General features: G+C 47.8%; 2 protein-coding genes across 4 annotated transcripts in view; one reads left to right on the plus strand and one right to left on the minus strand.

Annotated features, from left to right (window-relative positions):
• Positions 1-18,423, minus strand: part of LOC135921308 (uncharacterized) — a 151,307-nt gene that overhangs the window by 112,573 nt on the left and 20,311 nt on the right. The window lies entirely within an intron of this gene.
• LOC135921322 (cathepsin B-like) lies at positions 941-12,001 on the plus strand. 3 transcript variants are annotated; one of them, XM_065455657.1, is made up of 8 exons: positions 941-1,077; positions 1,235-1,379; positions 2,903-3,112; positions 5,817-5,932; positions 7,541-7,770; positions 9,055-9,171; positions 10,677-10,805; positions 11,841-12,000. In XM_065455657.1, the coding sequence occupies exons 2-8, from the start codon at positions 1,251-1,253 to the stop codon at positions 11,924-11,926; spliced, it is 1,017 nt and encodes a 338-aa protein (XP_065311729.1). In that variant the 5' UTR covers positions 941-1,077; positions 1,235-1,250; the 3' UTR covers positions 11,927-12,000. The 3 variants fall into 3 exon arrangements, with proteins under 3 accessions (XP_065311729.1, XP_065311728.1, XP_065311730.1); XM_065455656.1 differs by lacking the exon at positions 941-1,077 and having other exon boundaries at positions 1,118-1,379; XM_065455658.1 differs by lacking the exons at positions 941-1,077; positions 1,235-1,379 and adding an exon at positions 2,141-2,263 and having other exon boundaries at positions 11,841-12,001.

Below are 18,423 nucleotides of genomic sequence, written 5' to 3' on the forward strand. Positions count from 1 at the left end.
TTCATTGCCTGACCTTTATGGGGAAACTGATTATATTTTATTTGTAAAGAAAGCGTTCATTTGGTTTTGAGAAGCTTTAATATATGAAAACTTATAAACAATAGAGTTTATTGGGTGTCTACACGATTGGAAGGCTCGAGCGCAATCAGCTTGTAATCTGTCCTCCTCCGGACAAATTTTCTTTTCTTCTTCAAACTAGAGAAGCGAGAGTAAACACGTGAAGTCTGCAGGAGATCTTAATTCGTAATAAACAGAGAAGACTGTTCGATTGCATCTCGTTTTTGTGTGCAGTATATTAATGTCATGAAAGCGTCACACCGACTAACGCGAGGGTGACTGCCCTGTGCAAACTGTCAGTATACGTGTATATCAACGGGAGTAGTTTTGAATAGCGCCTGTCACAACATTAGTCGTATTCAAAAGAAGAAAGCCGTGTGCAGTACAGTTGCTGAACGCGTGGTGTTTGTTATGAGCAGGAAGATATATTAATAGGCCAATCGTTCCGTGTAGTGGAAAAGGAAACCGAATTATAGAATCATGAGCGTCTAGTTGTCAAAGCTACTGAATAATCGCTGGATCAATGCGGTGGCAATCTTCTTTCCCGCATACGTAAGGTTACCATGGCCAGCTAGTAAAAAAATATTTCGAGCGTTTTATAGTGTGTACAAGACTTGCGCAAGGAAGCGTAAATGTTTTGTATCGACAGCAATTCTTATACAGAGACTCGAGGCACATTTCGCATTGTCGGCGTCTCCTGTGCCCCCATGCTGTCCCGCTATCAACGGCGCATGCGCAGTCGGTCTCGAGAGACACGAAATTCGTTCGGCTGCGACAACGAGGAACTAAAGTCAACGAACAATCAACGCTGCGCACAATCGTCTTGGTGGCTCAGACAGAGCAGCGTTTGGCCTTCAGCCGCTATGCACGGCTGTTGGGGACACGCACACTATAGCGCACTAGCTTGTCGGCTGAGCTGCTGCGTGCATGCGCTGCACTGAGCGGAACGGGCACTTGAAGTCAAGCTAGCGTTATCTCATATTTCTCTGGATGATGACAAGCGCCTACAGTTTCCTACAGGTTCTTTTTCCTTGTTTGCCCATATGAATCGATGAACATGTATTTGGATACGGGTGTGGGTATTGTCTTACGGGTACGCCAACCAGTCAGACGTAATGCGTCGGACGTAATAATGCTCAAGAGTAAACAAGTTTCGTGACCCTCTCTGTATTTGTAGTCTCTCCGAAGCCAAAATGAAGTTCCTCGTCCCGTACGCACTGTTCCTGGTTGTGGCGCAAGGCCATTTGATGGTGCCGCCATCTGTGGACCCGTTGTCGGATGAAATGATCAACTTCATTAACAGTATCGACACAACGTGGAAGGTGAGTACGTTTGTTCACGTTCCTGTTGCTCTGCTATGAGTGCAGACCATTGATTTCAACGCGTGGCCCACCGTAGATCCGAGTGTCCCAACCTGCAGCCAAACCCTAATGAAGAATGCTTAAACATCGTGAATCAGCTGCACCATTATGCTCAGTACGCATGAGTATGCGAACCAGACAGCGTCTTATCATTTTCCTTGCAACTTCTCAGACATTTCTAGGATGATGCCATCATTTTTCCATCTCCATTGAAGTCAAAGCAGCGGAAGGAAACATGCACAATCTCTTTTTATAACATACAGATACTTCCAAAACCGGAATATCTCAAGCTACTACAAAGGGTGTGGGCACACGGACATCACTTTCGTGCGCAGTCAACAAAAGAGGGTGCCCGAAAAGTGGTGTTGGTTAGACAGAGAACGAACCAATGTTTACGTATAACGACCGAGAAAATGAAGATTAGGGGCGGTAAGTTTATTCGAGTTTCGCAATCGGTTCTTCTTCCTATCAACTCTAACGCAACAAGACCGCGCACCGTCCTCCATGCATGTGACAAGGATTTATGTGGGTCGAGGGAATCACAGGAAGCACCGGGGAAGCGCCGCATATGCGCACGTTATTAGAACGGCGTATTCTCGTGACGTAGCTCTGGGAAAGTCATTGAAATTCGGCCTACCTTCTGAAGTAATTCTTTTAGTGCGGCTTGCTGAGCTAAGCAGGTGTTTTGCTGTAAAGTTCGACAGTTGGCCGCAGGGGCAATGTCCAAAATTTCTGCGTATGACCGTCCTGCACACTTAGTGCGCTGCTACTAGACTCCCAAAATGTGCCAACTCGTCCCCCTCTCGATTCAGATGCCCGCGTGCTTTTGTACAAGCAACAATCAGGTCAACTGCTTAAATTTCCGCCTTTGTGTTTTCAAAAAAATGGCTGTGACTTAGCTAAGGTTAAGCCCAGGATGCGAAGCATACTAGCCTTTATTTTAACGCGACAGCATTAAGGAGCTCGTGTCGCAGAAAAGCCGGTGTCGTCGGCGTCGGCTCAGGCGTGCGGCGCTTGCTCAGGCGCACATTTCGTTGTCGCGCCCAACGCTGCGTTCCTCGACGCTCACCGCGTCCGATGCGGGGCGCGTAGTCGCTGCGCCGTAGCAAAGCCACCTAGAAACAGTCTCTATAGCACGCCGCAACCTTCGCTTCTCATTCCAACGAGCAGCTCTGTCTCCAGGAGGCATCTCACCTCGTGAGTGTCTAGCAGAGGCAAGCGCAGCTGCTTATATACCACAGCGACGCCGCGAGCGACGGCGCGAGTTGGAGCCCCGTTTCTCCTCTGTCGTGACGTCACGGTGTCACGTGGTATTGAAGGCGACACCGCCGCGCCTGAGGAGCTGGGTTGAGCTCTAGTAATATGCTTCGCATAAAACGTTCAGTCATTTTTGAAAACTGTGCAACAACTATACTTATGAAATATGTCACAGATGGTAGCCTTACTTTAGTACCGGCTCGCGTCGGTGCACCTCTTCCGCCCAGGCTGGCAGGAACTTCGACAAGAACGTTCCCTTCAGCTACATCAAGGGACTGATGGGCGTACATCCCGACAGCAAGAAGTACAGGCTCCCAATTCACTTGCACGAGGAGATTCCGGAAGACCTGCCAGAATCGTTCGACGCCCGGGAGAAGTGGTCGCACTGCGACAGCATCCACCTCATCCGTGACCAGTCCACGTGCGGATCATGTTGGGTGAGTGCAGCGAGACGAGACAATACGTGAGTGCTTAAACATACACAATACGTGAGTGCCATTGCGTGAGTGCTTAAAGGGACACTTAAGCCAAACACTAAATCAGTCGGGACTGATAATATATTGTTTGAGAAATCTATTATTATCTCTAACTTGGCGATAATATTTTGTTTATGACAAAAGAAAATGAAGTTCAAAGTTTCACTTCTTTTTTTTTTTTAAATTTCGCGCCCAAAACCACAACACCGGTACGTCAGTGGGAAGTCACGAATTTCAAAACTTCTTTTCGCATTTTCGTCATGTTGATTGCAGTGAAAGCTTGCTAAACATACCATGTTCATTCCTTAGCTCATTCAGAATCTAACGTAGTACATTGTTGCCCATAAAGAATTAACTAGGACCTTGCAGACGCCGTCTCAATTACTGACGTCCCGGCGGGCTGGCGTGGGAACTGCACGACGGAGTCGCTGGCCGTCTTTATTTCTTGTGCGTTTTCTGTTTCACTAAGCTTCTTCTCGCGGTAAGAGTGTTCTGTTTGGTAATGCAAGAGGGTAATTTACAATTACAGGTGAATTTATTTCTCTCTTTAGTGTCCGTCTGAGTATACTGCGAACATTGATAACACCTTCTCTTTCGCCTCGATTTTGCAAAGTTTATTCGTCGTGTGGCCTCTTAAATGATTAGCACTTCCCGCCAACATGTTTATGCTATGGCGTAGGAGAACTTAAATCGGACATTGCCGGATAGGGGAGTAAAGAGCCGAAGCGAGCGTAGTATCAATTCCTGGCGTTCGTCTCCTTGCTCAGATAGACTCATGGCATGAGTACCGTTATCTGTCAACCGCAACTACCATTTGAACTACGACAGCAATAAGGCGAACTTCAGCCGTTCTGGAGGTATTCACCAGGAAACTCGCGGTGTGTTGAGAATACGGGAGCGCGCCGTCACGTGCACGAACTCGGAAGTTTGTATAAGAGATGCCAGGTAGAGAAATACTAATAAATATAGAGTGCGATTGTCGCCCGGGACGCTCGGACGCGCAGCTGTCAGGACGTCGCAGCCTTCGCAATCTTGGTGTGCAATCGCATACTGGGACATATAGCGTGGCTAAGTTCTGACCTAGTTCTCTTTTAAAATTCTCAATTAAAGGACACTTAGTATGATAACAGAATACTCAGACTAGATAGTTAGCGAGACGCTACAAATTTATCTGAAAATCTGAGGTTGCGCTCGTACACAGATCCTACTTGGCACAAGGGTTACGGCGAACCTCGTCCTTGACTCTTAGTCAGGCATACGTGCCTTTTTGTCAGTTTCTTAGGCATAGCTTCTTTATGTATTCTGTCAAGCAGTAAGTAGTTAATTAATTAATTATAAATTAGTTACTTCATTTATTATACGTGCGGAGAGAAAAGAGCGCGCAAGCTGACGCTAGCATTGTTTCCACCGCCTTGCCATTCTAGACATGTTCGCTCAAGAGTTTCGCCATCGAGGGCGGCCTGGTTGCACATCCTGCAGCGTCTACTGCATCAAATCTCGTTACACTTGCGTATACGTGCATTGATGAAGGTAGTGAAGGCGTGCGTGCCCCCATCCCCTCCCGCTATTTTCTTGTGATACACTGTATTTCCCACTTCCCCTTTCCCCAGTGAGGAGTAGCAGGCTAGAGACACGCTCTCCAGGCCGACCTCTCCTCCTTTCTCTTCATTAAAGTCTACTCCTCCTCCTCCTTGCGATGTGAACTTCACGTTAAGGCACCAAGTCTGTACAGCAGTTCTTATCAGAACGATCGCGAATAATGAACAAGGAGCTCTGACGCTACTTCTGCAGACATTTCTGCGAGATACTAACATACTGCGAATACTGACACATCTTTACAACTAAAGGAAGGCGCTACCGGACCAGAGTGTTGGGCGTTTAAAGGAATGCAAGATCCATCAACCGGCCTGTAGTACCTTCAACTTCGTCAACTGCATTGGATTTATGGCCGTGCAGCTATGAGTACGTCAAGAGACGTTAACGTTAAAAGACAGGACATGATGGTAGATTAGAGAGGAAACGGGACTAAGCGATGTTCTAGTCATTAAGAGGAAGAAATGCAGCTGAGTGGGGCATTCGATGCCTAGGGCAGGTAACAGGTGGTATATTAGAGTTAAAACGATGGGTTTCAAAGAGAAGAGAAGCGCAGCTGGGATGGCAGATAAATAGGTGGTGTGATGAAATTAGGTAATTTTCAGGTCTAAGATGGTATCAGCCGGCGCAAGACATAGGTGAGTGGAGACAGCTGGGAGAGGCCTTCGTCCTACAGTGGATATAAATAGTCTGATAATGATGATGATGATGATAAGGCATCAGGAAACCATGTTTATATATCGGCGGCCGAACAGCGTCACCAATGCATCACGCTGCAAATATTTTACGTAACACTGACAATAAATAGAGGTATCATCCACAATTAGCTTTAGCACTGTGAATGCAGCCGAGACCAATTGTAAGCACTATCAGGCAACCTGTTTGTACTGAGACCCAGACAATTTTATATCGCACAACGAGGCAACAGAGCGGTGAAGAAAACGAGCAAGCATCTAGTTCTGCGGAAATACAAACTTCGTTTTTCAGAGACTCGGGCAGGCTTTAGAAGTATTCTCCTGACGTGTGAAGCAAGTCAGACGTAAGAAGCCGGCCATGTTTCTTTGTATCACAGGCATTCGGAGCCACGGAGGCCATGTCCGACCGCATCTGTATCCACACTGACGGCAGGGTTCAGGTGAACATATCGGCCGAGGATCTTCTCACATGTTGTCATCGATGCGGCTATGGGTATGCTAAGCATTCGAACTCATTCTCCCAAACTGCGTGCGCTTACCGCCCTCCTGGTATACACTGCATACAATTCAAGTATGATTCGCTTCTACGACATTAAACAAAAGAGAGTAACGGCCCGCCTTTGTGAAATCAGTAATTCTGCTTGTCCCGTACTTCATTTTTAGGAGTTGTTGTAGCCAACCCTCCCGCCACCCCAAGCCCCTTATTTTAGTATGTTCACTTTCGCGAGGGCTCAAGCGCACTCCTTCTCGAGCATTGTTAAATGTGTATGACAAGTAGTCATCTTCGAAAAAGAATAAATTGCCTGACACTATTGCTTTTAGAGCTAACGAGCAGGTAGGAACGACTCTCACCTACTGAGGCTGTAACTTCACGCTATTCCAACCTGATGTAATTAAATGTAACATTAGAACGTCATATACCCTGTCACTGGCGCGTGCAGTGAAATTAACTGTGCTCGCGTAAGGTCAGACTAAGAAGTAATTTCAGGTATAGGAACTCTGGCCGCAGACCATGTTTCCAATGTTTCCCAAGTGAGATGCTGTGAAAACACGTATTCAGTATAATTTATTTGTAGGAAGCAAAAGAAGACGTCGAAAAAAAAGAAGATAATAATGCGTGTACCAATTACTGTAATAAATAATAATAATATTTCACCTCAAGCGCAAGAAACGAATTGAGAATTAACGGCGGTACCATTTGTTTGACTCCTTTTGTTAATCGTCCGAAAAGAAAAGGAGGTCCTGAAGTACGCCAAGGTGGACAACTCCAAATTAACTTTAATGGCCTCCGGTTTATTATCATGTGCTTCTACAGCAGGGTACACGTGTGTACTTGAACTACTCTCCCACGATAATGTTACCGACGCGACCGGGATCCCCCCCCCCCCCGCCCCCCTTCAGCGATAGAACAGTTGAGAACAACTGAGCAGCAGCAACTGAGGATGCTCGATAGATTGATGACATCCATAATACACGTAGCATACGCAACGATTCCGTAAAACGCCGCAATTTCACAGATTGATTTCGGTCAACTAGGACTTCCAGCGCACCCGCCGTGGTTGCTCAGTGGCTATGGTGTTGGGCTGCTGAGCACGAGGTCGCGGGATCGAATCCCGGCCACGGCGGCCGCATTTAGATGGGGGCGAAATGCGAAAACACCCGTGTGCTTAGATTTAGGTGCCCGTTAAAGAACCCCAGGTGGTCAAAATTTCCGGAGTCCTCCACGACGGCGTGCCTCATAATCAGAAAGTGGTTTTGGCACGTAAAACCCCAAATATTATTATTATTACTTCCGGCGCAAGCCGGTATCATGACAAAGACACTTTTTTACACAACTAGCCGAAGCCAAATGTGGTTTACGCGGCCACTGAGGATTGAGCGCAAATACTGAGTCACTACACTGTAAGTATGCAAAGCAGCAAAGCTTTATGACAACTGTAAAACCAGAAGCCGATGTTGAGTCGAATTGCGTGCAAGCTCGAATCTATAGCGGTTCATTTACATCGCGAGACGGAGCACGCGCCATTTGCTCACATTACTCGGCGTTGCTTCACAGTTGCTGGAAAACGACACGTTGCTTGCGTTTTTGTCTCCATGCTAGGTGCAACGGTGGCTACCCTTCAGTTGCCTGGTATTATTACAAGACTGAAGGTATTGTAACAGGAGGCCTATACGGTACCGATGACGGGTGCCAGCCTTACTACTTCCCCCCATGTGAGCACCACACCAAGGGTCCGCTGCCGAACTGTACGGCCACGAAACCAACGCCGAAGTGCCTGCACGTTTGCCGCAAGGGATACGAGAAGAGCTACAGCGAGGACAAGCACTTTGGTGCGTAGACAGCATCACAAAGAGCCTATACTTGCTCGCAAATATTCTAACAGAGAACGACAGCTCCGGGAGCGATTACACAGTTCAGAAAACACAGCTGTGTTTGCGCAGTTTGCTTCTGTAGAACAGCAGTTTGTCGGTTAAGTATGTGCAAGAAATGGCGTAGAGGAAGTAGGAGACATAATTTCAATGCTCATTGGGTCATCGAATGTTTATTGCAGGGGCTGCCGCCATGTTCAACAATTTTTCTCCATACTAATAAGTGCCTTAGAGCGTACAGAATGCGCTAAGGAACTTGACATTCCCGACAAGCTAACGTCAACAGGATGTATTCCACTTTCCGCTCTAATTCTCGAGAAAGCCTGCTTCTGAACCTATGATTCTTTTCAGCTTGCGTACTGAGTTGCTCATTAGTAGTACCAACCGAAGTATACGTAGAGAACGTTTAACCTCATCACGTTTCACGATAATGCTTTACCGGTTTGTGTAGTTGAGAGCGTCAACCACTTGCCAACTGTTGAATCAGGAAGGCGAACAGATCGCAACTGTTTCGTATTCGGTGATCACTGGCAACACAACTATGAGGTACTCGAATATTAAGCTTAAGAAATGCAGCTACATGTAAAGAAATGATTCCACTCATACATGCCTATTGTTCCAGGTAGGCGCAGTTTTGGATGATTTTGTTCTGCATTGTGAGAGATCAGCACGCGATGTGAGAAGAAAAACGCACAAGAGGTCGTCCTCATTTCATTTTCTGCACTTCACCTCGCGTCACACGCTGGTCCTCATAATGCACGTTAGTTACCTTCAACCAGAGGGCGATCTACACGTTCTGATAGTGTCAAGATTAAGTGGTGTCTAGGTGTGCTGCGGGTGCACTGAAAATCTTGTACTCATTACAACTTCACCGCGCAACTAAGGGATCTATGTCACTACGGTATTTCTAAAAGCACCTATTGAATTCGAGGCTATAGTTTAAGATGTAATGACTTCTATTGTGCACGCGTGAGTGTTCATGTGCGAGAAAGGTGGGAGAGGTAGATAACCAACGTAATCAATGCCTAAGTAGTAGGAAAGAAAACTTACGCTTTGTCAGCGTATCTGAACATTATTCACATTTCATTGTCAATCCGAAAAAAAAGGAAACAAGCGACAAACGAGACAGATGAACATTAATTATTACCACCGCGAATATAAAATTTTGTTTCCACGCAGTGAAGTCGCTTCTCACCCCGTCGTATCGGTCGTCACAAATTGTTCCTTTTTTATTTTTTCCTACAGCAAAAAAAGTTTACAGCCTCCACAGCGACCAGACCCAGATCAAAACTGAAATATACAAGAACGGACCTGTGGAAGCGGACTTCAGCGTCTACTACGATTTCCTGGCGTACAAGAGCGGTAAAAACGCTTCTAGTGTGGCTTCATTGAACTTAATGTTTCCATGGATTTTGAGCATCTTTCCCGTCCCCCCCCCCCCCTAACGATGTTGTGCTTGTGCTTAAAATTTGCGGGCTTGGAGAATTTCGCTGGACGCCCCTTCGTGTAGCCCCGCGTACCATCTACCACTAGTCAAGTTGTGCACCTGTGTGATCGCCACAGAAGAGAGACAGAGAGAAAGCACTTAAATCGCTGTTTCTCACCATGCGTTGCATGTGGAAAGAGGCGTTGTGAACTGTTTCACGTCCTCATGTGTCTCGCGGTAACCGGGACACCGCTGCGTCATCGTCGGCTAAAGTAACGACAGAAGCTGCCCACCGGTACTGTCGCTGCCGAACCGGGCGGCAAGACTTGTCTCAGAAAATTAAAATTTTGCATTGGCGGTGAGGAGTGTATCTTGCCTCAGGTGATGGACGATTATAATATGATTGTTAAGCTTATTTTTTGCTTCGCGGAAGAAGAGCCTTACTATTTACTCTGCAGGCACAAAACCGAGACTTGCGGGTAACGTGTATTACATGGACGCATCAATGTTTCGTCCAAGGAAGCGGCAGCTGCTTCGAGCAGCCGTTAGATTCAAGCGCACCAGATTGACTGATCACTGGTTTGAAGCTGTACAATCTTCTTCTGGGAGGTAAAAACATGACCTACTCGTTTTTTCGGAAGTCGTGGAAGACGGCAGTTCATGATCGACTCCACACTACCTGATGTTCCCGATTTACACTATCATGCAGTACATGACGCCCATGGACATTACTATCGACGGCATTGTATCGCTTATAAACAATATTAACGTATCTAATTCTTGTGGCGTCGATGAGATTAATTCCAAAATACTAAAGAACACCGTTATAATTTCTAGCAAAGTACTACATCACATTTTAAGACAGTCACTAACTTCAGGAGCGCTCCCGTCAGATTGGAAGACTGCGAAAGTACTTCGAAGTTTATACAACCTAAGTTCTCCAGCGCGGTAAAAACTGCGCTAGTGACCTAACTGTGCGCTGTCATTGACATCACAGCTTTCTTTATATTTAGTGCTCTTTTGGGAGGAAGACAGGTCCCAAGAAATTCCTCGCGATTTCTTTTATTAAAGTACATTGGAGGCCTTGTTACAAGCAATTATTAATCCTAGCTTTCACCGCTTGAAGCCAGAGTGTTTAACGATGTAGCCCGCTACTTGAAAATTATCAAGATGGCCTCTCACATTCGTATCGTCGCGTGGTAAGCCCTAGCCAACCCCTTTGACTTGGCGTCTAACTGAAGGTGGCATATATTCCTGTTTCAAAAACATACGTCACATCGCAATATTTTGGGAGTACAGAATTTGTACCTGCGTTATCTTAAAGAATCTTCATTATAACCCTCCCCTCTGTTCCATTGCCCCCTTCCCTTTAAAGAGGGATAAATAAAGTTTTTCATCATCATCATCATCATCATCATTATAACGCTGCATTGTCCCGCAGGAGTTTACCAGAGGCACAGTTCTCAGCTTTTGGGAGGCCACGCCATCAGAATTCTCGGCTGGGGCACTGAAAACGGCGTTCCGTATTGGCTCGCGGCAAACTCCTGGAATCAGGACTGGGGTGACAAAGGTGAGTGCCGCGACAAACATGCCTCCTTAGCTTAAGTCGAGATATGTGTCGGAAGGTGTAAAACACCGTAAGGAGTAAGAATTTGATGATCCCGGGTTAAAGTGCCTCAGACGGTTTGATAGGCGGAGCCATCATTGTCAAAGGCTACCTTGCCATCCTTAGCGTGTTGATGAACCACCAAGAGTGACAAAACAGACGTTGACAAAGACGAGTCCCCGTATCGAGGCATCAGCCACTCTGTCTGAGGCACTTTACACTGGTTCGTCCAACATTTATCTCCTTGTTTAGCGTGGTTAAATAGGCTGAAAAACAGTGCTGAAGCTATTACCACTGTTATGCGTACCATAACTACACGTTCAGCTTGGCGGAAAACGTGGATAAGCATTGCCTGCCTGCGTACAAAAGTGCGGTTAGTCATTCCTTTTAAAAACGCTGAAGTGTGGTAGACAGTAGGTGCGGTTCAACTCGACCGCAGTTAGTACGCTTGTAAAGATAAAAGGTAAGAGAGCGTTTTTCTCTGAACAGAACCCACAACTGTGACCTATTTGTACACATACATGTACACACCAGACAGAGAACCTAGGGCTCATCCGTCTTGCACCTTCGCTTCGTAGCGGGCGGTGGACACAGATATACATGGCTCCTGCAAGCACATTTTTGGACTATTTGTTTGGTTGCACGCTCGTTACAACCACACACATGCCATAAGCTACTCCTTATGCTTTCATGCTAACAGGTCATGAGGGTTGCACAGAAATGTTCTAGTTGAAGGCTTCTGGGCGTACCCGCGAATATAACCATTAATGTAAACTTTACGTTACTATAGAGAGGGAAAGAGGGTTGGCAGGGGGAGCCACATTAATGAAACGTCTGCTCAGAATACGATGCCTAATTTTTTGCTTTCAATTTATGGAACTTCCACGCTTATCAGCCGCCTAAGCCAGGTGCGCAGTATTCTATAGGGATCCATTCAATATACCGTACATCATACTTGACGATATGTGGCTAATCACCCTGTTTCCATTTTGGCCGCAGGCTACTTCAAGATTCGCCGTGGTAACGATGAATGTGGCATCGAGAATGACATCAACGCCGGTATTCCCAAAGAACCCAGCGCCTAGATGGCAGAATGTGGACTGTAAATAAAACAGTTCGGCTTTATTTTTTTTCGATAAGTTGCTATTTCGGTGAGTAGTAATTGGCCATAACGTGATAAAAGTCTATTTCTGTACAAAAGACAAGACCCCTTCAATTCTGTTAATGCCTGAGTACATTAACCTTCACAGTTACCGAATTCGCGATGATAGATCTACAAGCCAGTTGATAAGCCACATGCGAGCACTACAAGCAGGTATATGTCGAGAAGTTGAGCCTTCAATATTCCGCTGAGATGCGAAATGTTTTCCAGCAATGACGGCAAATGTTTTCTTGAATCCCTCCTTGGATTATATGCAGCGCCTTTCGGATGTTCATTTTTGATATGTCTTGATCTGCCGACGAACGCGTCAACAATGGACGCACTAAAGAAAAGCCAACGTCTCTCGCTTACTTTACAAAACTTTACAAAACGCTGCAGATAAATCACCCTTGTGTTCGATATGTCGCCAGAGTCACCGAACCCTCCTTTCTGAACACATCTTTCTGAAGTCACCGAACTACTCCCACCTAACAACAGGAGTTCTGCTGCACCTTAACTGCCTAATTGAAAGTTCTATACCTGGTACACCACTACTATCATGCCAAGCATTACATGCGAACAAAAATGCCCCGTGCCGATATTGGGGTATTGTACACTGTCGCACACGTAATGCTGCTTCGAAAAACATCGTTACATCTACACTGGCGGCCCTGATTCATCTGCGATAGTGGTGAAGATCTCACCAGCAGGTGTCGCTGTTTCCCGGAAGCTCAGAAACAGGACCTCTTACCCGTCCCGGCGCTAGCTGCACCGAGAGCAGCATTCACTAACATCTTGAAGCAGCCAGTGAGCCCCTGGGTCATCTTTACAGACACGCATGTTGCCCTGTTATCCCTAAAGTCGCCAAGCACGGATCACCTGCCATTCTACGACATCAAATGCTTGCCCAGTGAAGCTTCTGGCATGCTAAAACGGACGTTTGGGCGAGTTGGTAAGCCATTTTAAACAGAACAGCGCGCATTTTGACAGTGACAAGGAGGGAGACACGCAATAAACTTCCGTTGCAAGTCAGCGCTCGCCCGTGTCGTGTCTCCCTCCTTGTCCCTGTCAAAATACGCGCTGTTCTGTTTAAAATTCTGGTATGCAGTACATTATTCTGCCGTGGCTGCCTTCTCACTGGAGTAGCGGGCAATGTAGATGCAGACTGTGCTGCTGGTTCAACACAGAACTCTAATGATCCACTCCGAATATCTTTCCCTATCATTTACGGATCACATTTACTGTCTTGGGTCTGCGTGCCATCTCGACTGGCTCGGAACAGCAGTACGGAACAACTGGCGATTGCGATGCCACGTGCGAGTTTGGCGCGTCGCAAACACTAAACACGTTCCGCTTCCAGCTTAAAATGAACAGGCAAGGACACCAGTGTTGCTCTACGTGCAACGTACAAGAAAACATATGGCACCTAATCTGCCTTTGCAGGCTATTTACTCTAGAGAGGTCTTAATGTCCGCACTGAACGTACAGATACAGATTTTTTATAAAACGTCTGTAAGCGTAGTGAACCTTGCGTTCTTGCAGAAGAGTTCCGAGGTGTGGTGGACATACTTTGCCGCTAATAACGTCAGCTTCAGAAGACTAATAACAGAAATTTATTAACTAACCTTATTTATTAGTGCCTTAGTGACAGTTGCGCACATGACAAAACTTGAAGATAGGCACATTTTGATGCAGGCTCGTTTTTTTTTTTTAATTTTAGGACTCCTGGACATCGCACCCTATTCGAGATATTTATCAACGAATTTCGACGCTAGAGAGAGAGAGAGAGAGAAAATATTGCAGAGAAAGGCAGGGAGGTTAACCAGAGGTAGTTCCGGTTGGCTAAAACCGGCAATACCAAAACCGAGCGTCGTGGGAGCGCCGAAAGAGCTGCCCCGCTCTACTACCAGACCGAATCGCCCCATGGCGAAAGTCGCGAGGATGTTTGAAACCGAACGTCTCGGTCAGTAGCGGTAGCTGCTGATACGCCACCGCATTGCCTGTAAAGCAGGTGCGCGATTGTGTCAGGTCCGGATTTGACGCGACATGCTGGCGTTGAAACCTCGTCTTACACTTTTTTACGGGCTGTTGCCGACTGAAGCGCAGCGGGACCCGCTCGGTCTCGATATTGCCTCGATTGAGCTTTGAAATTCGATTTTGAATATATCTAATTAGTTGCGATTTTATATATTAAAAAAGGGATGTGCATTAAATTTGACTGCCTCCAAATTTGGCATATAGCCAACTGCAGTCAAGGCGCTAATAAGAAAGGTAGTAATGAATGTTTGTTAATTAGTGTGCTGAACTTCACGCTACTAGTGGCAAAGTGTGCGCACCTCGGCTACGAAATCATGTGCAAGAACGCCTTTTCACTGCTGAAAATATTTTTATAAAAAAAATTCGTCTGGTATTTGAAAAAAAAAAGAAGAAAACACCCAGTATAATATCATGTGCTCACATCGCGACGGGAAGCTTGAAGCGTATTTTAACGACACCACGTATACAGTTCTATATTTGCAACATAATAATGCCACTGGCCGCTTTATACCTATATGCCAAGTTATCATTTTTAAGTTTTATGGAATCTTCAACAATAGCCTGTTTCACATAACGTAATTCTAGCCTTGAAGCTGGATTATTCTGCGAGGCGAACATTAGTTACACGAGAAATGGAAACACATGTCCTATTACTTAACAAAAATTGCACTGATTGCAATTGCGATTGTATGCACTGAATTAGTTGCTGTACAGCTGATATTGCAATTTACGAACTGTAGCCGGTGAACATGCGAGTCGTACCCGCCTGTAATGAATTTCCAGAATCACGCCAGTTTGGAGGTATGCGCAATAAAACTTGCCCTAAAAATGCGCTGTTGTTCCACTTACTTACTTTTACCATTCGATACAAGACCCAATTCAACCGCGAGGCCGCGCAAAGCAACACCCAGAACGGAACCCACTCCCGCACCGGCGAGGGAGCGAACGGCGACCGACAGCGCTCGCGTCAAAGACAGCGTAACGTCAAGTAGCAAGTCATCAGGAACAGTAAAATGCCACTACTCCCACGAAGTGATTTCAAGGTCGTGATACGACCAAGAGGAGGCCTCGACGTTGCCGCCACCGGAACCGTGCTCCTCGCGTCGGCCATTTACCGGGCGGCCAACGTACCGGGGCAAGAAGCAGGGGAGGACACGGTGTGCACCAACAACCGCCAAAACATCATAGTCGTGAGTACACCTCACGCTACTCACGCCGCTAAGTACAGACAACTAGAAGCCATCACCATCGGTGATCGCCGCCACGAGGTCAGTGCCTATGAGACGGCCCCCGACTACACGGTGAAGGGAATCATCAGGGGAATCCCGTTGGAGGAGGACGCCAAGTCCATTCACACCAACATCGTTCACGCCCGCAACCCCGACGCCCTGGCAGCCAAACGGCTCAGTAATACCAAGATGGTCATAGTGGCCTTTCAAGGACCGCGAGTGCCCTCCTACGTCAGGTACGGCGGCGCCCTACTTCGCTGCACCCTGTATCGCAAGCAAGTCGACATGTGTCACTGCTGCGGGAGACTCGGTCACCGCATGGACGTGTGCCCCAATCCTCAGGACAAAGTGTGCCGTGGTTGTGACGCCCTCAACCCAGGCCCCGACCACCAGTGCTCCCCACGTTGCAAGCTGTGCGGGGGAATGCACATGACAGCGGATCGCAACTGCCGCGCAAGGTACAAGACCCCCTACGTCGTGACAAAGAGGCAATGGGAACGACACAGGGCCACCGAGGAAGCGGAGGCGGCCGCCAAAGCCACCAGCCCCGCCGGCAAGCCACGCTCGAGATCCAGGACCCGCAGCCGAGGCCGCTCCCGGTCCCGGAGCCACACCCCAAACCCACGGCAGCAGCAGCAGCAACGCCGGTCTCGCAGCCGCACCCCCAGAAGGACCTCAACAAGAGACACCGAAACCACCGAGAAGGTGAGCTGGGCAGATGCGGTCACGGGAAAACGAGCACCAACCACGAAGGCTGGCGACAAAGCACCCGCTAAAACAGAGACGGAGGTAACTAAATTAACACAGGCGATACAAGCGCTGCAGAAGCAAATAGAACACATGCAGACACAGATTCGCGAAAAAGACGACCTCATACAACAACTCCAGCATGCCGTGAAGAGCGGTACCGATACAGAGGCCATGCATGAGACTCAAGAACAACCAATAGAGGACGACGAAGTCGTGTACCCCGACACTAAACGCAGGCCCGCTCCCCCACAGACCACTCAGGCCACGCAGGGAACAGAAGAGGAACCCATAGAGGACGACGAGGTCGAGTTCCCCGATACCAAACGAAGACCCACTCCCACCCTTACAGAGGCAACACGACCCAAACGCACGCGCGCAGCGATACGCGACGCGCGAATAGATGCACTCGAGGCTCGCTTCAGCAATCTCGAAGAAACTATCATCGCGTCCATCACGCGTACCATCCAGCGGAGCCTGGAGAGTGTTCACCTCAGACTGTCGAGATTAGAAGCCGCAAACAGCACGATCGTACCGTCGCATAGGGAAGCGGCGCAACACATGTAACAAGATATAAGCATGGCCCGACACTCATCGAAACAAAAACACACGATATGGCAGTGGAACTGCAGAAGTTACCAAAACAAACGAGCGCACTTACAACAATACCTGAAAACGATCCCCGAACGCCCAGACGTCATCATACTGCAGGAAACGAATGGTCCCGCCAAACTCGCGGGGTACCACTCTATAACAGGCAAGGCGGAGAAACCAAACGTCACCACACTGGTCAAGCGAGCGCACACAGTTATCGAACACGATACCAAAATCAGAGACATCGAAAACGTTCTCGTAGAATTAATTCCACCACGCAAGACCCGCAATAGCATCTTCGTACTCAACGTCTACAGCAGTCCCAGATGCCGCCAGCACCGCTTCCATGTCCTCTTCAAAGGGGCAATCGACATCGCCAAGGGGCAACAGCTGTTCATTGGGGGGGACTTTAACGCAGCGCACGCGGCGTGGGGTTACAAGCACGATCACCCCAAAGGCACCCATCTATGGGCAACGGCGCAATACGCCGGACTCGAGCTGGTCACCGACCCCGCGGCACCAACAAGGCAGGGCAACAGCGTAAGCACTGACACGACGCCGGACCTTACTTTCACGCGCAACACACGCAAAGTCACTTGGACAAACACCATGCAAGACTTGGGGAGCGATCACTACATTATTTCCATAGAAGCAGAAGGCGGTCCGCAGGAACACAATGCCGGTCGTCAAATGAAGATCACCAACTGGAATCGGCTACGCAAACATCGTGATGAGCAACAGATGGAAGACATCACAGATATAGAACAGTGGACTGACCAACTGCGGTGGGATATCGAGCGCATGACGCAAACGATCCCGTCGACAGCTGGGCTCGAGACAATAGACTCCCGGTTGCTGCACATGTGGGAAGCCAAAACTAACCTGCAGCACCGATGGAAACAACAGAGACACAATAGGAGACTGCGTAAACGGATAGCACAGCTCAACAAAGAAATAGAAAAGCACGCGCTTAACCTGCAACATCAACAATGGGAAGAGAAATGCGCGGAGATGGATGGTCAACTCACCACGCGTCGAACGTGGCAGATACTACGGTACCTGATCGATCCCGCCAACACCAAGACCACACACATGCAAGGCATATACAAAATCATACACGCTTACGGGGGAACGGAAGAACAATTCCTACGGGATACGGAACGCCTTTACATATCCCAAACGCCACCGCAAATATATCCAGACTACTCAGGAGAAAGCAACGCCACCCTAGACGAGGAATTCTCCGTAGCCGAAATCCAGGCGGCCCTCGTAAAGCTGAACACCAAGTCGGCCCCTGGCCCCGATCGAATACCCAATAGGGCACTACGCAATCTCGATTACGGATCGATCGAGAAACTAACAAAATACATTAACGAGTGCTGGGCGCACGGCAAGCTACCCCGACAATGGAAAGAAGCAAATATAACACTGATACCGAAACCCGGAAAGAAATTACAGCTGGAAAACCTGCGCCCCATCTCCCTCACGTCCTGCGTGGGCAAGTTAATGGAGCACGCGTTTCTCAATAGACTCACGGATTACCTCGAGGACAACGACTTATTTCCACACACCATGATTGGATTCAGAAGACATCTCCCCACGCAAGACGCACTTCTACAACTAAAACACCAAATCATAGACAATCCGGGGCGTTCGACGAGAGCCATCCTCGGGCTGGACCTGAAGAGGGCCTTCGATAACGTTCGCCACGATGCCATATTGCGACAAATAGACAATCTAAATCTCGGCCTGCGCACGTACAACTACGTCCGAGACTTCCTCACGGGAAGAACCGCTCGCATGCGAGTGGGGCAACTACAGTCAGAGCAAATCA

This window comes from Dermacentor albipictus, chromosome 1 (assembly GCF_038994185.2).
Source record: "Dermacentor albipictus isolate Rhodes 1998 colony chromosome 1, USDA_Dalb.pri_finalv2, whole genome shotgun sequence".
Lineage (NCBI taxonomy): Eukaryota > Metazoa > Arthropoda > Arachnida > Ixodida > Ixodidae > Dermacentor > Dermacentor albipictus.